Source organism: Camelus bactrianus, chromosome 1 (genome assembly GCF_048773025.1).
Source record: "Camelus bactrianus isolate YW-2024 breed Bactrian camel chromosome 1, ASM4877302v1, whole genome shotgun sequence".
Taxonomy (NCBI): Eukaryota; Metazoa; Chordata; class Mammalia; order Artiodactyla; family Camelidae; genus Camelus; species Camelus bactrianus.
The window spans coordinates 9,026,322-9,050,949 of NC_133539.1; the positions used below are offsets into that span (position 1 = coordinate 9,026,322).

Consider the following 24,628-nt stretch of genomic DNA (forward strand, 5'->3'; position numbering starts at 1 on the left):
AAATGAGATAATGCATGGAGAGCCCTTGCCATAGTGCCTGCGGCTCAGAGCAGCTCAGGCTCTGAATGAATGCTGGAGACCATCCTTATTTGTCCACTGAAATTTGCTCAGTCATCATAACCCTATTAGCAGACATAAAGCTCTCAGTTTTAATGAATCAGTACCACAGCTCTCCCTGTTCTCAGAGACAAGGAACACTTGATGGATCCCCAGACGTCAAGTGACCTAGTCTTTTGTCTTCAGGTAGATGACCCCTACCCTCCCCGCCAAAACCTAAACCTGGTAAAACCCAGCACAGTCAAAATCAATGCCATCATGAGCTGCTGTTACGCTAGCCAGGCTGTTCCTGATATGATCAACTATTTCCTTCACCTGCAAAGTCAGTATATACACTTATATATTAGTTTTCTCTTTAAAAATAGAAAAGAATTATAGTTACTTTTAAAGATCCAAAAATTTTGTCCCAGAGGGGAGTTCTGCGTTTTTCAGGAATGCTGATTTGTAACGCAAGTCAGAAGTGCCTCTTCCCTTCTGTTCAAAGCGAAACAAACAGACCAGCAGAGAAAAGAGTCTCCTTTCACAGGCTGCTACTGAGGGATTATTCGAGATAAACTTCCTTTGGATTTCAACATGTCCAGGTCTTAAAGATCAATACAGAGAAGATATTGTTCTATAGACGTTTTTATCCTTAGATCCAGGGAGCAGGGAGCTACTTGATAAGTTTCAAGTGACCCTAAAGTTTCTAGATATTTAACCGCACTTTTCTTGTTTAGCTCCAGACATTTCAAGCTTAGGAAAAACCAAGAAAATAGTTCATTTTTACTGTATCCATTCTCTATAATAAGGGGAAAGAGTGTGCCTTTATTGCCTTGGTTTGTATCTGAATTTGTATCTAATTTTACTCATAAGAATTCCAACTCACTTTTAAATATAAGGATGACAAGTTAGAGTAACATTCATTGAAGAAGTTTGGGGTTTGGGTTTTGGTTTGTTTGTTTTGCTGCTTTTCCTTAAGGCAGTATCACATTTTCACTAAAGGAATGTCTTGGGGGGAGGGGAGGAGAGTCTGATGAATCAAACCTTCGTTTATCATAATCAGAAAAATAAATCATTTACAAAAGTGAAAATAAAACTTCCATGTAACTTTATTTCCTTCTCATCCCTAGTCAGCAAGGGGTTAACCTGATGTCTTAATCCATTTCCACTCTAATTGGGAAGGATGGGGGAAAGTCATTTCAGTAAAGAAATGAGAATTGCTAGCCTATATATGCCTGCGGCAAAAAGAGGAGAAATGAATTCTCTCGTGAGCTTGGTTAGTGAGGGGGAAAAAAATCTCCATCTTGCTCCTCCCTTGATGCCGTTGTTCGATTTGCCAGGGTTAACTAATGATCCCCAGAACTGTGTGTAAATCAAGAGAAGGGGTCTGTGTGCCCGGGTCTCCTAGACGGAGCTCACTAGGCAGTTTCTGGACACTGTCCTTCATTCGACTAAACCTGGAGCCAGTCTGACAACTCAGTGTGATGCTTACAAAAAGTGGAGCCCCCCGACCCCAGTATACTTGATAAAGTTTTCTTCTTCATCCTTAGATGTTCATTTTATTATTTGGTGTCTTCAGCAAAAAGAGTTCTTGGCTAAATACATCGTTCCTATGTCAGAAGTGGTGAGGAATTAGACTTGATCTGGGATATTTTTCTCCAAAAGAGTGAGATGCTCCCTAAATGGAGACCTTGACAATGACAGAACTTCTTACAATGGAATGTGTTTTTAAGATTCTTAAAATCCACATTTATATAAGTACTTGCTGCATGCCCTTTTTCAAAACTTCCCCAAGAGTGCTGTATTTCCCAATGATGCTTTTGAAATTCTCCTCAGGATGGATATCCTTATGGGCATTGGAATTGTTAAGCAGGCTAGAGAAACAAGGACTACGGGAGTCCTTTGTCATCACTAAATTTCAGTGAACGTAAGATCAGTGGTTCGATTAGAAATGAACTAGAGTTCATGCCGCAGTTTATTTGTTGTCCTGTTTGGACAGTCATCTGTCCTTTGCTCTTGCTATTTTAAAAAACTACCAACTTTGCAAAACCATGTGACAAAAAGTCTTCAAGTTTTGTCTGTGTGCTTAATCATTTTTAATACATTTTGGACCATCTCTGTATGTTGCTTTCATGGTACATGAAAGTATACATTGGCAATTAGTGAACAGATAATATCTATTTTTCAGATGTTTTTGTTTAATTTTGTTAAAAATTATTTCACTCTTCCCCTCTACCTTTGAAGAAGAGGTGAACTCAATAGAATTAGCACCATTATTCATTAAAAAGAGGTAGCAAAATTTGTTTAATTTTTTAAATAGATTTAAATTGTAGCATTTTTCTAAGCAAGTCCAAGACCATCCTGTCAAAAATTTTAAATCTGACTCAATCATTACTTGTTTGAGCCAATGATGTTTCATAAGAAGTCTCCACAAAAAAATAATATCCCACCTCAGCATATGGTGTTTTATCCATAAAAATGGGATTATTACCAGCACATCAATTACATCATCTTATTAATGTAATCTGAAAATTTGTAAACATTGCAATGCAGATCTTAGGATTTTTATGAAACTTAGAAAATGTAGCTACATAGAATGACTACCTCCATTGTTGCTGACTTTTTTAGCTCTTTTTTATTTCATACTACAAGAGAAAATTTTAAAACTTTTGTGGAATATAATTCCATGACCTCACAGAAAGCAGGGCAGTGATAATCTTAGCCCATTATTCCATAGAACATTCTGTTTTCCGAATCTGAGGATAGCAGGATTAATACAAAAGGATTTGTCGCCTTGTCTGAGTGCCTGGAAAAACTCTCTAAGACTAACACTTGGCGATTTATTATTTAATTGATCGATATAGATGTTTTGGCAACTCCTTCACAGATGACTACACTTCTTACTCTTGACTCTTTAGTAGACTTCACATGTCCAGGACAGATGGGCGAGTCAGTACCCAAGATTTATCTCAAGCCTCTACATTCTCTTTCTGGAAGGTTCTGCTATACTTGGGGAAATTTCTCTATAGTCTATATGGGATCACAGACAGACAATTTCTTATTTCAGTAGAAAAGCACCAATTTGATGTACTAACAGCTGTAATAATGACGATGAAGAGCCTTGTAGCTGGTTATTCTAAAGGAATTAAACCTTACTGTGCATCCATATTATTTTTTAAATTATTATTTTATAATACATTACATAATGCAGCCTCACTAATTGGGTTGACATGGAGAAAACAGAATTAGTGAGAAGGCTGAGTTTTAATATTTTTAAGCAATTCTAGTTAGTAATAACTTACAGGTAACATTAATGAGTAATACGTGTTTCTCTCTAATCTCAATTTTACATAAATTATAGAACAGAAGAGCAATGCAGTTCTGTTATTTTCTAGAAGGTGCAAAATCTCTAAGTTATTTGTGTGTGTGTGTGTGTGTGTGTGTGTGTGTGTGTGTGTGTTCACATCACAGCTCCTTGGGCCTGCTTGAGGGGATAGAATTAACTATGTGCAGTTGAGGAATCCTATGTAAATTGGTAACGTCCTTAAAATGTGTTGTCTTGAGTTGATCCTCTGTTCCCTTTTTTCTTTCATTTCTCCTCCTCACTCAAAATCTAACTTCCCTTGAGCCATATGCTGACCTGGGCCAGCACCAGACCAGGACAGCTTCTCCCACTTCCAAGTGGCAGGTATATATAAACGTTCATGCAGCTGGAAAGCCTGCTTGTTCAAGGCTCCCATTTTGTAGGTGAAGAAACTGAGACTGGCACAAAGTAAGAGACTGGCCCTAGGCCACCTGGCAAGTAGCAAACTGAGGCATCCTTCCTAGGGCTCCTCTACCATTATGAGATCAGCTGAGTCTTGCTGCATTCAGACATATGGGTTTGTGTTGACTGCATGTGTGAATCCAGTCATCCATTCATTCGTGTCCCCAGCAACTTGAAAACTTAACCTTTGCTATTGGGATCAAGTGAATGATCACTCAGCCATCATTCTATTCCATCGCTTGGGGAGAATATATATCCACCATTCCATCGTTTGGAGAGAGAGATTCCTTTTTTTTCATTCATGTCTTTACTCCAAGCATCCAAGAGTGAGTTGCCTACCTAGAAATCAGATATTTCAACCAGTTTCAGGGAGTTTCCATTGCCTGTCCTGTTACCCAGCGTGGTCCACATTTAACATTTAACTTGGGACCACTCACCATCCCACCAGCTCACAAAGGATCACCCATTCATTTTGTCAAACTGACCTACAGTTAATCCCAACCCTCCTCCCCTGTCTAGCAGTTCAAGAACCAGTGAAACTGACTCACCGAGTTATCTTTGAACATGAATGTTGTACAAGGAAAAGAGTTATACTTTCTTATTTCATAATTGCCTCAGTGAGAGAATAAAGATAAATTATAAACACAAAGAATAAAATCAAGTGCTCGCTTTGGGTAGGAGGGTTCACTGTGGAAGGACACGTGGGAAATGAGGAATGAGAGCCCTGGGTATTCATTCAGACATTCATTCATTTATTTTTTCCTCAACTTAGAAAACGAGTTTTGTTTCAAATTCACAGTGGTGGAAATGGTTTTAAATATGCTAATTAAAATGCCTACAGTAAAGCAGACTTTAAAAGTAATGTTTTCCTTTTTAAAATTTAAATATAGTTGATTTACAATGTGTTAGTTTCAGGTGTACAGCAAAGTGATTGAATTATATATATACACATATATATATATTCTTTTTCAGATTCTTTTCCATTGTAGGTTATTACAAGATATTGAGCACAGCTCCCTGTGCTATACAGCAGGTCCTTGTTATTTATCTATTTTACTTACAGTAGTGTGTATATGCCAGTCCCAAATTCTTAACTTATTCCTCCCAGTATAAAAGTAATGTTTTTAATAGACTCCACTTCTATCATCTGTCAGAACACTTTACTGTTGTGACTTTCCCCAATTAGGTGACTCAAAGCCATGGGGAAGTGTGTAAACGCACCTCCCTGTTCCTCAAGTGCAGTAGACACTGAGACGCCCCATGACACTTGGGTACTGTCCCATGGCGCTTGGACAGGGTATCACTCAGAGAGGAGACTAGTTTCATGCGCAGCAAGTGGCTTCTCAGCCTCTTACTTAAAACATGCCGTCTGTTTATGGCTAACGGAGCCACAGAGATTGTGGGGAAGATCCAGGCCCCTTCGAGGGTCCACACATCCGCCCCTTGACCTGTATATCCACCCCACAAGACGAAGGAGCAGAAACCAGGGATGCTTGCCCTAAAGAGATGCTTGGACCTTTGAAGGTTCCCAGCAGCCCCTGAGGAGCCAATGTGGTGAGGTAGGGCCTATGGTTTCTGTTACAGAACAGGCCGCCTATTTCTTCTTTGTTGTTTTTTCTGAGGACTGGAGTGGAAGAAAGAGAGGTGGGCCCGCTCCATGACTTAGGCCAGGAGCTGCTCACCGTTGATTTGAACTAATTATTTTAACTGGAAGATTGCTAGCAAATTGACATGTTGAGTGGTCTTTTGGAAAAACCTATCTGCTATATTTCAAAATAAACCTGTTTATAGGAGTTGCTATTTGGGAATGGGTATCACTCAACCAATCCGCAATTCTGTTGGAAAATCATGACTGGGTAAAAATAAAACTTACTGTTCTAATCTGTGTCGTCTGTATGAATTTCATAGAAAACAAGTTTGTTGGAAAAGAAGGGGTCAGAAGATGCTTTGATAGTATTCTTTCAGAGCTCAAAGGAATCAAAGCATCTTGTACAGGCTGCAACACGGGCAACTGGTAAAGGTTAAGTGGAAATGAACTATGCACGAGGTGGACTTGTGGCTCATCCGTGGTGGTGCCAATGCATCTGTGGCAATGACAGTGGTCAGTAGGCCTTTGCAATTTAGTTGTTTTCGCCGGGCATGTGTGTCCTTATGACTCCAAGTCAATCAGTGATGCTGTAATAAAACTCTGAACTTTGCTTCAGCTTGCAGGGAAAATATGAGTCAAGAAAGATGCATTACTTAATGGCCTTCACTAATAGCAGGTTAAAAACAGGGCTCACTTGAGCACAAGCAGAATAGTAGCAAAGCTGCTCTTCAGCGTGAACTGTGTTTTGAGTGGTTGCTCTTGAACTGCACTGTCTAACACAGCAGCCACCAGCCACAGGTGACACGGGAGGACTTGAAACGTGGCTAGACTGAACTGAGATGCACTATGAACATAAAATGCACAGAGGAATTTGAAAACTTACTAAAAAAAAGGAAAAAGAATGTCAAATAGCTCATTAACAGTGTTTATATTGATTATGTGTTGAAATGAAAATGTTTTGGATATACTGAGTTAAATAAACTATAGTATTAAAATAAATTTCACCCATTTCTCTGCCATTTTAATGTGGCTTCTAGAAAAACTTATATTACATATATGGTGCATATTACATTTCTAGTGGACAGCGCTGCTCTAGAATTAGAAAGAATGTCCACATGGTTTAAAGGCAACTTGTCAAGAGCTGGCAAAGAAATCTGAACCATCTTGCAAGGTGTTTTAGCTTGCTGGTTATGACTGGGCACTCCAGGTGCAAACTGCTTGGGTTCAGATTGGGCCAATTACTGAATCTCAGTTTCTTCATCTGTAAAGTGAGGGGAATAATTATGGACTGTTTGCTGCTGGAGGGTTAAATGGAATAATGCATGTAAAGCCCATAGTGTGAGGGCTGACAGACGATGCGCTGATAGAAAGGATCTTCTGTTACCGTGGGTGTCTTACAACTCAGGCTGCTAACAAAATACCATAGGCTAGTAGCTTACATAACAGACATTTCTCACAGTTCTGGCAGCTGGAAGTCCATGATCAGGATGCCAGCATGGTTAGGGTCTGGTGAGAGTCCTCTTCCTGGCTTGTAGTTGGCTGCCTTCTTGCTGTGTGCTCACATGACAAGGCAAGAGAGGAAAAAAAAAAGGCTCCAGTCTTTTCTTACAAGGGCGCTAATTCCATCATAAGAACCCCACCCACATGACCTCAGCTCAACCCAATGACCTCCTAAAGGCCCCACCTCCTAAAACCAGCACATTAGGGCTTAGGGCTTCAGCACATGAGTATTTGGGGGGGGGGGGACAAATAATCAGTCCATCACAATAGTTTTAAAAGTCCAATCAGAGATAGCTTGCATGTCAATTTGCATTTCGCAATGTTACTTATAAAACCCTTTTAGACTCTGCAGTCTCATGTGGGCTGGGCACAATTTTCACTGGATACTAAGCAGCTGGCCTTCCGAGTTCAGAGTGGGGTCCTTGAACCAGCAGCAGCAGCATCGTGGGGAGCTTGTGGGAAACGCTGGACCCCCAGCCCCACCCCAAACCTACTGAATCAGAATCTGCACTTAGCCAGGTCGCCAGGGACTTCAGACACATTGTTGATGCCGTGCTGTCTAGGAGTTGCAGAGGGGGAGCCTCACTAGCCAGGTGTTCAAAATCTAGTGTTTTTGTGTTTGTGTGGAGGTAAGGGTGAATCAGAAGAGAATGAAACAATTAAACAATTGCCTTAATGGGGGGTCATTAAAAGACACCCTTTCTCCCCGGTGATCCAGAACCAACTGTGAAGGAGACAGAGAAACTGAGCAGACAGAGATCAAAAAATCGGCTTCATTGCTGATAGGACTTTTGAGAACAGTGACTTAGGTGTGTGGCTTCCTGCCACTGAACCCCAGAAATAAAGAGATGTACTTATTAGCACATAGACAATGTCTCCCCAAACAGTAAGAGGAGAGGAAGTCCTGCTTGGTGTGCTAGCTTTCTGTTGCTGCCAAACTAGCAAATTACCACAAACCCAGAAGCTTACACAACACTCGTTCCTCCTGGTTTTTTTCCACCAGCACCTATAATTCTGTCCTGTACACCCCAAGCTCATTCCTGACACCGTCTACCTCCAAACCCACCCTCTCCTGGTCTTTCTGCTACTAACGGCACCTGGGCCGGGCATGGGGCTAACTCCTCCCCCTCCCTCCCCTCAGTCCCCCTTTTCAGGCTCCATTATTTCCACCTTAAGGCTCATGAGTCTGTGCCTGGCCGGGCAGCAGCCCTTCAGCTCTGCCTCTTTACATTCCACTCACTTCTCCAGCTCGGACAGATGGAGTGTCCTAAAATATGTATTCATTGTGTTATTTCTCAGATTTCAAGGCTCTGAAATCCTCATGTTGAAGTTCCGATTTCTTCAGGTTTTGTCAGATGCCTCTGACCCGTCTGTGTTCATGTCCACTGGCCTTGTGTCATTTGCGAGCCGCCACCCTCACCCCGGCAACCTGACCCCCAATCTACACTGGGATTGTGCTGGAACCGATATGCGGGTCATCCCTTCATCCATGCCTTTCTCATGCTGACCCTTTTGCCTGGAGAGGACCCCCCCCCGACCCCCATCCCCTAACCCCAAGCCCTGCCTCCTGCCCTCCCAACCACCTGGTGACAATCTACACCACTTCTAAGGGTCAAATCAAATGTCATCTCTACTAGGAAAGAAGTCTTTCCAGAGCCCACCAGGTAGTGTAGACCCCTGTGCCTTGTCCCACCCCCTCCCTGGACCCTGCACATGTGTCCCTCAGTGGCCTTGACACTCCCTTGTTCTTATTGACCAAACGGGCTGGCCCTGCTCCTCAAACTTCGGAGATGGCCAGAAATAACCTCAGGATATGAATCCTAAATATTCGAGATTTGCAGGCTGAAGAATTTCAGGGCTATTTTCTGACAGAGACCTTGAGACAGGGGAGGATAAAAGTGAAAGATGAGATCAGAGTTTAATTTTTCAGAAGGCGACAAAGGACACCCATGAAAATACATAGTTGTGGTCAAAAAGAAACAGAGCTCATTATGTGTGTAGAACCTGTGTGTGTGCGTGTGTGTGTGTATGCATAGAGATCAAGAATGAACAACCCTGGGTAGGGTTCTTAAATTCTCCAAGTGTGAGGTTCCTGATTTGAAAAAAAAAAGGAAAAAAAAGGAGGATTTTTTGGGCAAAGTATCTAAAAGCATTTTGGCCTCTCCTCTCCTACAGTTCAGGGACAAGTACCTTTAACACCTCCTTGGGCAAATCATTTCAAATCTCTACAGGTGTAACTTCACCTCCAGAGACCCACCCCCTCCTCCCCCTAATGGTATGTGCTATGTCCTCGAAGCTACTGACACAGGACAAACTAAGAACGCTTTCAACAGACCACGCTCACACCTTTCCAAATCCACTCACTTCTGCCTTTATTTTTAGGTTAAAAAAAAAAATCTTGGCTTTTTTCTCAGAGTCACTGAAATATTAGGTGTGTAGACAAAACACGTGCCCTTCCACTCCGCTTCTCCTATTTCTCGGTCTCAGACATGGAAAGGCTTTTTGGGGTCTCGAGAGAGGATTTCCAGGGTGGTTGTTTCTGTTGGGTCTCTTTAGTATAAACTCAGCTGTCTGGTCAATCTTACTGTTATGGATTCCCTCACCCCTCATACCTATTAAAACTAAACTTACTAACTTCAGGGTACATTTATTTATTTATTTATTTTTTGCCTTATCATTCATAAAGAGTGCAAATGAGTCTTTCCCTGCTGTTTTGGTTTGTTGGTTTTTTTTTTAATCTTTGTGGAGTCACTTTACGAACTTGTAAACCACAATCTTGTTTTTTTGTTTGTTTTTAGGACGCTCCTTTGAGACTATACATATTTAATTTCCTTCATTTTTCATCACAGGCCATCCTTCAGAACTCATTATTATGTTAGTTGCCCTTTTTGCTTTGGCAAAAATATAAGACCAGGGAGCTGAAAATCTTGTTCTCCTGCCTATTTAAACAGCGTCTGGAAATCTGAAATAATCACCGCCTTTCTTAGTTTTAAGGGTTTCATTTAAGCTATATTATACTAATATTGTGCAGTGGAGTTGGAGGCTGTAGGTTTGCAGGATCTGAAATGCTCAAGTCCTAAGGCTTTGAAAAGTGCTAATTCCTTCCTGTTAATCATTCAGTGCTGACCATTATCGGTATACAAGGCTGATGGAGTAATTTCAGATTCAGAGCATTATGGGTACATATTCAAGGGAAAGAGAAACAGCTTCATACGACTTTGCTTAGTGGATTTACCTGTAACTTCACCTACAACTGCACGTGCAGCAGTATATAGTAAGGGATTCATATTGGAAATTATCATATGACAATTATTTTCAATGACTGATATCATTTGTTATTTTGAGAATGAAAGCTTTCAATATAAATAATCTGCCCTCCTCGCAAAGGGAAAGAAAGGAAATCAAGCAAGGAGGGAATATTTCAAAAATGTCCTATCTTTGGAAGTAAATGATCATAATGTTTATCTACTAGTTTGTTTCTTTTAGAAACTGTATTCCAAATTATTTTTATCACTTTAAAAACTATTCATATTCTTACTTTTTGTGCTTAGCTTCTACTGTATTACCGATGTTTTCATGTTTTTGTATTAAATTAGGGTTTGGTTTGAATTTCACCTTGAATCCATCCCTACACTCTCCAAATGTATTTTTAATGTTCACTAAATAAATCACATTTGCATCACCTCTAGAGCTTAAAAGAGGTGATTCAATGAAAGATAAGATTCAGTATTAACTAGCAATGGAGAACATTGGTTGAGGGTACATAATACCATATGCATATGTAACAGTTCATTTTTTATATGATGATTTACTGTTTTAAGCTATTTTTGTGCCAGAGCTGGACAACATACTATAAAAATCTGCAGTGCTAAAAACTGTGAGAGGCAACAAGCTACCAAAAAGGGGGAGGGGGGGATTTAATTTTATACTTGCATTTCTTGCAATTATAATTAATCAACTACAGTAAATTCGGTGTTTGCTGTCAGTATATTCATACAATTATTTTTATTTTCCTATTTTCTACTCTTTCAGAATGTATGCATGGAATGAATCCATCTAGAGACATTCACAGTATGTTAGATTCCAAATTACATTTTTAATAACATATGCACATTCACATATGCATATATATGACATTTTATCTATGTATCACTATAAATAACGATATAAATTAACCAATAATCAAGGCTTTTTTTTTTTTGCTGATTCAAAAATACTTAAAAGCTGTTTTCCCTATTGTAAATGTCAAACATATAAAACATTCCAATGAAACCTTAAATGATACCCTTGGTTCTACAGCGTTTACCACAGGTGCATTCTGCTGTTATTAAATGACTATATGACTCTGAAAAAAACAGAGCTTGGCTTCTATGTATTACAACCTAGTTTATTACTTTTGCTATAGCAGTGCTAATGCAAAATTTTTATGAGACTTCTAAAATGTTTGCTAAGCATCCCTAATTTTAAAAAGATGAATTTAAAATTTTTCTCAGTTTGCTACTTGTGAACTGCACAACTTACTTAAGAAATTACAGTGACATAGTCACACATCAGCCAAAGCATCTCATGAAATCATTCACATGAAGGAAGGAGGCAGTGGACGAACTAAGGAATCTCATCCCCAGAGTAATTAGGTTACCAAAGTGAAATAATCTCAAAGCCGCTGAGGGTGGGGGGGATGTTTAATTAAATTCCAGTGTTGAAAACTGGCCGGTGTGTATTGCTGGTTATTTGTTATTTGAACATACATTAACATGTTATTCTTCATCAAAATTGTTCTCTTTCCCTGTGACATTAGTACCAACCACAGCAGTTTGGTCCAGAACCACTAGCAAAATGCATTCTCTAATTGTTATTTTCATTAAAATGTTCACTGAAAATAGAAATAATTATTTTAGAAATATGACATTTTTAGAAATATATTACGGAGGGGGATTTTAAGAAAATGCTTGAGATTCTTATTTTATTTTTGACGTAGTTTCAAAACAGTAAAAATGTAAAATACTTAGATATTTTCTGAGACCCTCTCCATAGTTCTGTATTTATCGAAAGTTGTAGAAAAAATGTCAATAAGCTGTTATTGTTTTCCAGTGAAATTGTTCTGTTTTTCTTCAAAATGCTACTTTTTAAATTCACTGTGAAAACATTACATTTCATTCCTATTCTGTCTTTTTGAAATATCCCCCATGCAGCAAATTTGGATGAATCGAATCTGTCAGACAGCGTTCGCCCAACATATTGCTTCATTGCATTTTTTGTATTTTATTATGACAAAAGTAAATTTTAGTATAATTCCAAGGGAACACTAGGAGTACATGTAGGAATGTTTCCTTTCCTTTCAGAGGCAGAGGAAGGGAAATTCTATATTGCCGCTTAAATGAGCGCTCTGGGTGGAAATGAATTCATCTCTTACGTGACGTTACTGAACTCTATAAGCTCCGTAGAAAGCCCTCCAGACTAAGGGGTTCCTAGTACCCCTTAGTTGAGCCCCATGCTCCCTGCTTTCCGTTCATTTTAGTTCCGCGATAAGGAGAGGAAGTGTTTTTGTTTGTTTCTGGTATTCAAATGTGCACCGCACAACACGTTATAGCCGGCGCAGGGAAGGTCCCGGGATCCCCAAATGCCGGGCGGCCGGGTTCAGAATAAATCAGCAAAAGCTTTCCTTGCTATGATCGTCCCTGTCGGAGTTGGAACTCAGGATTTACTGCTTGAGACTCTTAGCTGAGCAGCGCCCACGGTGCTGCCCTTGAAAGGCTCAACTTGCTGCATCTATCTCTGTACCTCTTCTCTTACTAAGGAAACTTGATCTCGGCCGGGAGACGGCTGCGCGGGCTGCTCCCCGCAGCCCCTTGCAGGGTTTAGGGTTTCAGGCAAAGGGCTGGCCGAAGCCCCAGAGGAGCCTTCTCTGACCTTCCTGAACGGCCGATTACGTTTTACTCGGACCGCTGTACCCCTTGTCAGAACCCATTTTTGCCTCCGCCACACTCCCGAGTCCCGCCCCCCGTCCTTGGGGGGGGGGTCCTCTGGGGATGCGCTTGGAGGCGGCCCCCAGGAGCGTTTGGTCCGCTCTTAGGGAAATGCACTTGAACCGAAGCAGGAAGGTTTCACTCGGCCCGAACTCGCCTCTAGAGCGGGCAGCGTCGCGTCCGGTGCGGAGAGACGGTGACCTCGGTCAGGAGGGCGGCAGACGAGGAGGTTTGGTGACTGCGCAGTATTTGGAGTTGCTCGGCCAAAGTGGACAGAGGACGTTTGGAGTCTTTACACCTGAACTAGGGCTTCTTCAAAATCACTTTAAAGAAAAAAGCAAAAGTTTTCTGAGACCCCTAGACCCATTTTTTTAATGCAGCTGGATGCTGGGAGTTTCCGAGTGTCCCGGGTTTTCCGGAGAGAGAGGAGGGGACCGGCCCATCTGGGGAAAAGCGGGGCAGGCTGGAGGGAGCCTTGGCCACAGGCCCGGCGATGGCGCCCGGGACGCCTGCAGCACCGACTGCCTGCGGAGGGCGACGACGGTGTCCGGGTAAAGCGAGTTCGGGAAGAGACCCAGACGCGCGCCTGTCGGGACAGCCTGAATAGTAGGGTGGGACGCGGCCGCGCAGGCTGGTTCGGGTGGCAATTTCCTGTCGTTTCTTCTACTGAAGTTCTTACAAAAGAGACCCGAGGGCCGCGAGAAGGCCGGTAGAGCCCCGCGCCGTCGGGGGCGTTCCCGGACGCCCCAGGAGGAGAGCGAGGGCGGCTGCTGCCCCCTGGCGTCCGCCCGGAGCGTGCGATCCGCCGCGTCTCCCGGCCGCTCCGCGCAGCCAGCCTGGCCCTCTGGGCCTGGGGCAAGGGAAGCCGCCAGGGCACCCGGAAAGGCCTCCGCGGCTGGTCCGCCAAGGCCCCCGCCTCCGTCAGACTCCAGCGACGGAACCCGAGCAGTCTGGAGCGGCTGTGGCGGCCTAGCATCCCAGCGGCGCGTCTGCAGGGGAACAGAGGCGGGGAGGGGGAGGGGCCCCGTGGGGCGGGGGGGCGGGGGGGCAAGGGACCCTCTGCCCCGGGGAGTCGAAGTTGAGGGCTCCGAGCTAGAGGGAGTGGGTGAGCGCCCTTCCACGGGGAGGGGCCGGGTGGGCTCTGTGTGTAGGTGGGGAGCCCCGCGGCTAGGCGGAGGCGGGGCCCCTCTAAGCTCCGCGAAAATGCCCGCGGCGCCGCGGGGACGAGAGCAGGGGAAGTTCCCGCCCGAGCGCGGAGCCGGGGTGGGTTCCGCACCCCCCGCGGCCCGCGCGCGGGGGCGGGGAGAGGAGCCGGGGCCGTTTCCGGGGAGCCAGAGGTGGGTGCAGGGCGCGGGAGGCCTGGGCCTAGCGGGGGAGCCGACGCTCCGAGGATGGAAGCGAGTGGAACGGATGCTTTCAACTTTCTTTCCAGTCGCTAGTTTTTCGGGGGTCTTTTCTGACTACGAAACTCCTCTGCTTGCCGCTAAACTCACTCCGCCTGCGTGAGGCGCGCTGCGTAATTAAGCCGCAGCCCAGCCGCGGCGAAAAACACCAATTAAAGAAAACAAACCAAGAGAGAAAACTAAAAACAAAAACCATGTTGTGGAGACCGACAACCGTCTGCCCTCACTAAATGAATCAGCGCCACTTCACCGCAGTTGCCCACCCGGCCGTGGGGGCGCACTGAGCGGCCCTGTGGCCGCGCCCTCGGCCCTCCCACCCCTTCGCGGCCGAATCGCACCCACGCAGGGGAAACAGGCTCGGCCGTGGGCAGCCGCGCAGGACCTGGGGCCGCCCGGGCGCCCGGCCCCAGGAGCCTCGCGGCGGCCGCCGCATCTCCATGGCTCGCCCGGCAGGTCTCCGGACCCGGGCGGCTCTGGGCGTAGCGCGCGGCCTGAGTCCACCCCCGGCTGGCCGGCCTCCTCCACTTCTTGGGTCTCGGGACCGCGGGCGCGCCCTGCAGTCCTGAGTCCGCGGCGGAGCAACACTGCATGTCTGCAAAGCCGCAGGGCAGCGTTTCGCACCGGGGTGGGGCCCCGGGAGAGCATGTGAGCGTGTGCGTGGATGTGCGTGGATGCGGATGCGCGGGGAGCGCCGGTGGCTGCGGCGGCGGTGGACTCTCCACCCCGGCTGCGTACAGTAGCGCGCGGCAGCGGCGGCGGCGGGGGCGCGCGGGCCAATTCCAGGAGCCCGCGGCCGCGAGCCGCGCCCTGGCTGATACCGGAAAGGCCTGTGATTGGCCGGCGGCCGCCCCTATGCAAACGAGCTGAGGAATTCCTCGGGCCGGGCTTACAGTAAAAGCACGTTCATTTCCAGGCACTCTCATTCATAGAGCCAGCGGGCGCAGGCGGGACGGGCGCCCCGCGGCCGGACCCAGCCAGGGCACCACGCTGCCCGGCCTTGCGCCGGCAGGCACCTCTTCCTGGGGCTCTTGGGAACGCCAGAAGAAAGTCTTTGCTGTTTCTCCTTAATCTGCGTTGGAGCTTCGATTTTTTTGTTTCTTTCTTTCTTCTGAATGAACTGGTTTATTGGCTGGATTGTTCAACTTCTTTCCTGGCTGTGAACTTTTCCCCGGTTGTTTCCTTTGACAACTGCTGGAGAAAGTGCGTGTGGTGAAGTTGCGTGTGCGTGGCAGTGTTATGCGTGCTTGTGTAACTCGAGCCGCCCGGTCTGTTTCGATCTGCGCTGCGGAGCCTCCTCGCAAGGCCCGCTCCACCTGCTGCGGTTACGCGGTGATCGTGGGTATTAGCGCGTCCGGGCGGTTAACCGGCGGCGCTGAGGCGACGTTGGAGGAAGATCGTCTTGCTACTGCCCAAGTCGGGGCTGACTCACCCAGTCGATGTAGACAGCGGCTGGCTTCCGAAGAGTGCGTGCCTGCGTGCGTGTGACTCGGCTGCTTCTCAACTCCCACCAAACCACAGGATCAGCCACAAACTTAACCAACATCCCCAAACCCGAGTTCTCAGATGTGGAGAGCTGAACTCTGAGTGTCATCGACTTGGGCTTTTTTTTTTTTTTTTTTAAGATTAGCTTCTTTTTGAAAAGCTGGATTTTCTGAACTGAGCATTTTGCCAGAATTTGAGAGAACATGACAAGTGCTTCTAGCCCAGCCCTTCTCCAACTACTGAAGCTGATTTTCAAGGCTACTTAAAAAGAAAAAATCCTGCAGCGAACGTTAATGGGTTTCTGTTGTTTAAATTCTCTAGATTGTATTGTAAATATTTTATGAAGTAGAGCATATGTATGTGCATATATATATACACATATATATATGCGCATACATTAGAAACAAGACCTTTGGAAGTCTCAGTTCTTGCTTTTGAGGACCGAAGCCAGTTTTGCATGATAAAAAGTGGCGCTGTATTTGGAAGATACTCGTGTATTTTGTGTTGTTGAGACTTTCAGACAAAACTCATCTGGAAAAAAAACTGACAAGGCAATTAACTACTGGAACTTCCAAATTATGTATTTGCCGGTCCTTTTGCTCGCTGCCTAAATATTTTAGGAAGTATATGGGAATTTTGCCTCCGGGAACTTTTTTAACAACCGAAGACTGAACTTAAAACTCTCAAAGCAAGATCCAGAAGAAGATAGTCTCCCTTGGCACTTGACTTTGGATTCTGGTCGCCCACTTTTCAAAGCACTAAGCGGTCGGTTGCTAAAAGCCCTGCCCGGGTCTGAGGCCCTTAGGCCGAACTAGAACTTTCCATCCCCCTCCTCCCCCCAACCACCCCGCAGCAATAAAGGCCCCTGAACTTGTATGTTGGTCTCCCGGGAGCTGCTTGCTGAAGATCCGCGCCCCTGTCGCCGTCTGGTAGGAGCTGTTTGCAGGGCCCTAACTCAATCGGCTTGTTGTGATGCGTATCCCCGTAGATGCCAGCACGAGCCGCCGCTTCACGCCGCCTTCCACCGCGCTGAGCCCGGGCAAGATGAGCGAGGCGCTGCCGCTGGGCGCCCCGGACGCCGGCGCCGCCCTGGCCGGCAAGCTGAGGAGCGGCGACCGCAGCATGGTGGAGGTGCTGGCCGACCACCCGGGCGAGCTGGTGCGCACCGACAGCCCCAACTTCCTCTGCTCTGTGCTGCCCACGCACTGGCGCTGCAACAAGACCCTGCCCATCGCTTTCAAGGTACTCGGCCCGGACGGAGCGGGTGGCGGGAGGACGGGCAGAGGCCGGTCGAGGCCGGGGCGATCGGGGAGGGCAGCGGCCAGGCAGGCGGGGCCGGGTTCTAGAAAGGGGCCGGCACTGAGGCCCGTGGTCCATCCCTCTGCGCTTAGGAGACAGGATGCTGCGTTGCCGTGGCGACCCTCAGGGGGCCCAACTCAGCCCCGCCGCGGTTGTCTCCCGGGATGGCTGAAAATAATCAGGATGCCCCCCAAAGACGTCCACTGAGGGCCGGTTGGCTCTCCCTGGCAGCTTTGAACCAAAGTAGGAAAAGTTACAACCCAGTAGGAACAAGCCCGTCTCCTGCCATGCTTCCCTTCCCAACTCTGGCTTGACACCCAAACCATCTGAGGGAGGCGTCAGGAAATAAAAGATACTTTTATACCTTCGGGTCAGTGAAAATAAACTGACAAGGAAAACTGTCAGGGCTTCCCACTTCCACCCCATCTTTAACTGCCCTTTAGGAATTAGCAAATCCAAAGTCCACGGTGGGTGTAGTTTAAGTTTGCAAAAGTTTTCTGAAGTTCTCTCGAGCTTGTAGCCTTCTCCTGCCAGAAGCCGCAAGTAGCGAATCCTGTTTCTTTTCCTGGAACTCTCCTGAACGTTATCGCCCGCCGGTTCACCTAGATTAAGCCCGGGGCGGCGAAAGGAGGCAAGGCTGTGTCTTCCGAGAGCCGAGGGTCCAATCTGCCCGCTTTGATGTTTGAGGAGGGGGCGGCATGGACTGGGTGATTTCAACTGAGCAGCTCTCCCAGGCACTTTTCACCCCTAATCTTGCCCTAGATTTGAGCTGTCTTTAAAAACCTTGGCCTTCAACGGGGATATATAAACAACCCCAGGCGTTTTTAAACAGCCACCCCACCACCCTGGCAGCAGACAGTAGACATTGGCAGCGGGGATTCAGTTCTTCTGTCTTGAGTGGGTTTAAGAAGGGGCAACTTTTTAGTACAATCAGTGCAGTCATTTCCTCTTCATTTAAAGGGCTAAGGCAGGCAGGTGGGGTCGGGGAGCTGTAAAGATCAGCTACTCTTTTTCTTAACAAAAAAATAATCTGGTTAAATGTTGTTCCCTTTAAGGGGAGATTAATGTAACAAACTTTTTATGGTTCCGAGCCTGGGCTGGATCTTGAGCTGGTTACAATGCATGATGTTCACTTTTTTTTAAAAAAGTAGTGTTGAAGTTCTTTATTTTTAAGCTCTACACACCTTCCAAATTTAGATTATGCTTTCTAAAACAACCAAAAATGTGTAATTGGCTGTCTGTAGACTTGCTCGGTTTTCTGAAAGCAAGAGTTTTTGGGGGGGGATGGAAATAAAGATAAGATTGAACAGCCGCTGGACTCTTTCCTGGCCCTTCCTCCTGCTCTGTAGATTTGGGTTGGGAGCCCATTTCAATTTTAAATCACCCTAATCCCTTTACATAAACAGACTCAGCTCTCCCTCGGCCCTGGGACCTGACAGGGATGGGCCCGGGGTCACTCTGAGATAAGCGCAGAGGGGAGGAGACGGCTGATAGTCCACCAAAGGGTCCTTTAGAACCGGGTGCTCAGACACACGGAGGAAGTGAGTTCTCAGGGATCCGTGGCTTCCTTTGGGGTAAATAGGAGTCTCTTCTGGATCTGTCCTCCTCTGCTAGGGAACCCAAACCCCAAACACTGAGTGATTAATAAAGAATCTTCAGGAGTTAAAGCAGTATCATTTGTCAAGCCACCACATGAAAGTCTATCTCCTTCTAAAAGAATGGAAAAGTCATATAAGTTGCTTTCATGAGCCATCGGGGAATTCCTTTTAGGGGCAATCTTAATGATAGAGGTGTCCTTTTAAAAATGACTTTTGACAATTTATTTTTTGAAAAAAAAAATCTGTTTTACTGAGTGATAGCTTCTAGGTTAAAGATCAAGGTGTAGAGATCTTGAAAAAAAGTTCAAGGGGGTCTTAAGAACATTTACGACAGAGGCAGGGACAGCAGGGGAAATCAGATCACTCAATTAATAATCTGTCACCACTCCCGTCCCAACAAGAGGGGACTCATTCTAAAGGAGCCCTGCCCCTGGAATAACAGAAGGAGCAGAGAAAATTTCCCGGCAGGGAACCAGCGCAGAGATGAGGATAAAGCAAGCTAAACTTGACTCAAGTGTCTGTATCAGCTGGATTCTCTGTGCGTCCCTGACTCCACTGTGTACTCATCCCTCACCAACCACCTCTCAAGCAGTTTCTAAAGAAATTTTTACTTGAAAATTGGATTTTAAATAAGTCTCAGACAATCTCTTTCAGAAGTTAATCAGTAAAGAATGATTACCTTCCCTGTAATGAGGAGCAAGCTAGTGAGAAAGTCATCAGATATTGATGAAGAGAATTGAAGTGATTCTTTAGGAGTCTTCTGAAATTCTACGTGTAAACCCCCTGCCTTAATCTTTGAAACTAAAGGGAGATTTAAAGTTAGGAGGTTTCCTTAATCATCCTAATTGCTTATTCTGGACCCCAAAATGCCCCCATCCTTCTCCCATGAAACATCTTTTATCTTTTAGCTTACGGAGGAATCCATATTTGACTACTGAAAAAAATCTTCAATTTGCTACTTGTTACCTATTATTTACAGAAGCAGTCAAAAAAGCTGTTTGGATGACTTAGGATATATTTTGTAATACTGTAATATTAAAGTTTATTTAGGCCCTGGTACATCAGAGTCCGAAGGCATAAACATGCCTTCAGCAAGTTCAGAGGCCTTGGACGCTGATACTAATATTATTTTCTTAAGAAAGAAAGAAGTAGCATTACTGTCGGCAAGATCGTGGTGCCGAGCTATGCATTAAATGTCATCTCAGCTGAATTCTAAGTTCCACTCCACAGCTTTCTTTAAAACACTGGAAAATTAAGGGATTTGAAATAAATGAATTGTGACTGTAATTTCAGCCTAATTAGAGTTGGTTTAAAAATGCCAGTTTGAACTGTGAATACGCTAACCAAGAGCAGTATGAGGGTTCTGTAACATAGAGGAGGGTTGATATTTTGCCCAACTTCCTGATACTTTAAAAACAGAGAAGTAAAAAAAAAAAAGAGAGAGAGAGAGATCCTTTGGCCAGCAAGTCCCTTCTTGTCTGTTTGGTCTGTGTTAAAATGTAAATGTTTGTGTTTCTTTACCTATTGTTTATAGCTTTTTCATTACTCCCATTGCTTTTTTCTGTTTGAAGTTAGATTTTTTTTAATTCTCTTTATATTGCCTATCAATGATAAAATCTGTATCAAATTAGCAGAGATGTTAGTTTTAAATTAAAAAAAAAGTTTTTCCTAGTCTAAGAATGCTTGCTAATAATTAGATGATATATTTTATTAATGTAATTTCCCTGGATTTAATATTTCCCCCTTCCCTCTACCATTAAAAGAAATCCCTCTGAGAGCAATAAAAGGACGAGTAAATGATCTTTGAGCCCCGAAATAGCTTTGATTCCTGCTGCATTTTTTTAAAAAGGGAAAAGAAGGAGTTAAAGGCCTAATTTTTTTTTTAGTCTTAAATTCCAACATCAACAAGCCTTTCTTATTTAGCCACCACGATCATTTTACTCTATATTTATTTCTGTTTGATGACGGTCTCATGAATTTGCCATATTACTGATGAGGGTAGCTTTGGAAAGATGAACGAGGCACAGGCATGGACCACTATGAGTGGAGCCAGTAGGAGGAAGGTGATTTAGAATACATTTTGGTAGTTATAAAACAAGATTTATTTATTTTAACCTATTTACAGATTCTGTCCCCACAATGAGTTATTCAGCTGGAAAACCATGCAGTTGATTCAGTCCCTGTACACTTACTGAATGTTGAATTAAAATAGAGACGCCAGGTCATCACTGGGAGATGAAGATGAGGAAGTAAAAATATGTGTTCAAGGAGGACATTTCAACATTGTGAGTTAATTTTACAGAGGGAAGTGAAATCAGTGGAAAAAAAGAGGAGGGGGATTTTTAAGAGACTGAAAAGAGCAGAATAAAGCAAGCACTTTTCATGGGAATAGAAAAAAAAATGGTAACAATCACTAAATAACTGATCAAGGAGATTTATTTCAATTATGTTTTTGAAACAAAAGGGAATTGCCATATTACTGCTCTTAATTAAACAGCAACACACATACTTCTAATGGATCTAAATACCTAATTAGAGGGTGCCTGGGGACTAAATAGCTTTGTTTGTAAATCTCCTTTATGGAAAAGATGTACAACATTTGGATGGAAAGGATTAGAAAGAAAGATAAAAGTGCAAGTTGGATAAAATTAGATGAGGAACTTGCCTGCCTATTGCTGTGAGAATTGATTCCCCTGATGCAGTCTTGGGGTCTGAAGTACGGCCACCCTTATGGGTTCGTTTTCCCCGTCCTATTTCTTAGAATCCAAGAGCTGAAGCTCATAGGGAATAAAAACAATAGATGATCATCTGGATGACAAGGAAAAACGGTAATGACTAAGCAGGCAGTGAAGATGGGAATTTAGAGAAACATGGCTTTGCTCTCATACAAGTGAGTCTGTGGCAGCCTTGTTTACAGACAGGAAAAGAGGACTGAAATATAGGTATTACCCCCCCCCCCAAAAAAGATGTAGTAATTATTAGGTAAAAATGAGGAGGTGGAAAACAGTGGCAGGAATAATCACTGTAGAATGCTTTATTATCACAACTCAAAAAGCATACTTAAAAAAAAAAACTTGTATAATTGGAATGATTAACACACATTTCACTACTGAAAGAGTACTAGAAGGGAAGTCAGAAGTGATAGGAACAAATGCAACTTGGGGGCATTTTGATTTGAAATTCTGTGACCACTTGTACAAAACAGAAACAATGGAAGTATAGATAATGATAAATTTTTAGACCAAGATAGTTTTTGGAAAGGTCAAATGACCAAGAAGTGGATCCTACTGTACGAAGCACCTTTGTGCCATACTCTTTAGAGCATTTTACCTTGAAATGACTGTTCTTTTTTATTACCTAAGTATCAAGAATATTTTTTTTTTTACTAGTTTACTTGAATAGCCCTGATAGGAAATCTATTCCTGTCCAGTTCCATTGAAGGAATTCTTCTTCAAGGTCATCTGGGCTTGGAGAACAGACACCTCGTCATCTATCTGGTCCTAGTTAACACAACCCTGTGACTCACACATATAAAAATGCTATGGAGTTCCACTCCTGAATTCAGAGGAGGACACAAAAATGAGCACCCCTCTTCTCTGAGGTCTGTTGACTTCATAATTAGTGTTAAGCAAAGGGTATATTTCTGTTTTTTTTTTTCCTTGCATACCAGAATTCACTGCTAGTGAAAATTAAGATAATAAAAGAAAGTAGAAGGCATAAGGATGAACTGACGGCAGAGGGGCAGTTTAAATCATTCAAGAATCTTCAACAATTCAGTGGTGGCAATCGAATTTCATTTTAGCAGAAATAAGTTTAAACCCTGAAAAGATAAAGTTGGCCCTGTTCGGCCTGTCAGTGGATGTCTGGATGAGTGAAAGATGGGTTAGGTTATAAACTTCCAAAAAACAAGGTGTTCTGTTTCTCAAATATGAAGAATTAGGAAGAGATGATTGTATTCATGAGAAGGCAGAGCTTTTCAAAGTTCTTGTTATCATGCGTCTTATTCCAACTGTGCCCTGTGACCTTATGCAGCTTCATGAGGTGAATGTTTTATGACTTGAACATTTATATTTAGTTTTGCATAGTGGAATTTAAAGTGAATCTTCCCATTAATAACTTGGCTGTTGTTTTGCTTAACTTACGACTGCTGTTCCTTTGCAAACTCAAAAGCATCACCTCATATACGTTGAGTTTTAGAATAATGACTACGCAAATGGCATGAAAGTTTCTAACCTGCCTGGTGTCTGCATCTGTCCCTTGACTGGTGTTTAGGTGGTGGCTCTGGGGGACGTTCCAGATGGCACTCTGGTCACTGTGATGGCAGGCAATGATGAAAACTACTCAGCCGAACTGAGAAATGCAACAGCAGCCATGAAAAACCAAGTTGCAAGATTCAATGACCTCAGGTTTGTCGGTCGGAGTGGAAGAGGTATGTATCTGTCAAAACTGAACTGAAGCACAGAATATTTACATGGCAACAAAGGCAGATGTCAAAACTTCTAGAAGTTTCTATGATGGGATTTCCTAGAAATAACAGTCATTTCTTCCTGTTATTATTGCTACATCAAGCTTTTAAAAAATATTTATTTCAATTTAACATTTTTAACAGAATCTCGCTTTACGTAATAGCTTTCTATTATTGAACTGGTCTTATTTAAGACCGATTTGGAGCATATAAAACATGGATTATCAAGGAAACCTCTCAGATCTTTACTAAAATGTAAAAATATAAAACTTACCATCATGGAAACTAGGAGCATGCAACTGGGGTTCTCTCTTTAATAATTTTCAGAAATCTTTTTACTGGAAGCCTTTAACTTAAGGATCAATGTGCTATCCATGACAAGTGACAGAGTTTCAGATGATCACTTCCAATAATTTTGAGGGATATATGGTATATAGTTATTGAAGCATATTTCAAGTGAGCATTTTTTTAATGATAAAATATGAAGAAATAGTACCATTCTGGTTTGGTGAATTTGATGGCAATGTGACCTTCCTATTATATAAAATTTGGATGTCTTTTTATTATTTGCAGGGAGGGGCTGGGCCCAGTTAATATTTTAGGTACTAATAATATTAAAGACCGGATTATCCAGAGGAACTATTTCATCAGTGCAGTTTTATTTTTCCATGCCCATTATCACTGTATTAAAGCAGAAAAAGGAATCTTGGCTTGTAATCTCTGGTTTCTAGTTATTTTCAAATATTACATTTTGTATGTATTGTAAGAACCTAAGTCATATTTTATAAATAGCAGTAACTACTGGAAACTTAACTGAAGGAGGTAGGGGAGTTTGTTTGGAAAATCTCATTTTTGTAATATAGTATTGAATAAGCTTAAAAATAAAAGTTATTTTGAGTATAATAAAAAGACGTAGCAAGTACCTAAATAACAGTAGATGACTCTTGTATTGAAAAAAATTAAAGTACAATCAATGGACGTTTAATCATAAGAGTAATCATTACTCTTTATAAAGGCATTCAAAAATACAAGAAAATCTGTGTTCTTGGGGAATTCGATTAGTCAAAGAGGAAAGAGGGTAAAGGCATGTTGCTGTTTTTGGCTATTGTTTTTGTGCTATCCTAGCTGTCTGGGGCTTTTCAGAGTAGAATCAATAGGTGGAGAAAATTTAAATACTTATAACATGATTAAAAATATATGTTCATAGCACTATGTTAATAATAGGGTAATGCAAAGAAAGTTATACCCACTTATTGAAAGCATGAATGATGCTATAAGGTATAAAAGCATAAGTCATTATATGGGTTCACTTGTTATATTAAAAGTCTCCACCTTTCACTAAATGGAATTCACATTATGGTTCAGAGATGTGTGTTTAGAAAACATCTTGAAGGCTTCAGATGAGCAGCTGGCAGAGTGGGTGAGAAGCCAATAAAAAACAAAGGCCCGACCTCCTGGTCCGTGCCTCCAAGCCCCGTAATCATAGCAGCTCACTTCCTGTGGATTGCTCCTCTTAGGAGCAAAA

General features: G+C 43.5%; 1 protein-coding gene across 4 annotated transcripts in view; it reads left to right on the plus strand.

The window, feature by feature from the left end:
- The window catches only part of RUNX1 (RUNX family transcription factor 1), a 236,652-nt gene that overhangs the window by 131,068 nt on the left and 80,956 nt on the right, over nt 1–24,628 (plus strand). For 3 of the 4 annotated variants that reach the window (XM_074359077.1, XM_074358981.1, XM_074359012.1), the window contains 2 exons: nt 16,730–16,983; nt 22,911–23,067. In XM_074359077.1, coding sequence (XP_074215178.1) covers nt 16,730–16,983; nt 22,911–23,067 — 411 coding nt within the window. Of the gene's footprint in view, nt 1–13,150; nt 13,408–16,729; nt 16,984–22,910; nt 23,068–24,628 lie in introns of those variants that run through there. The other variant, XM_010956526.3, reaches the window with a different exon arrangement.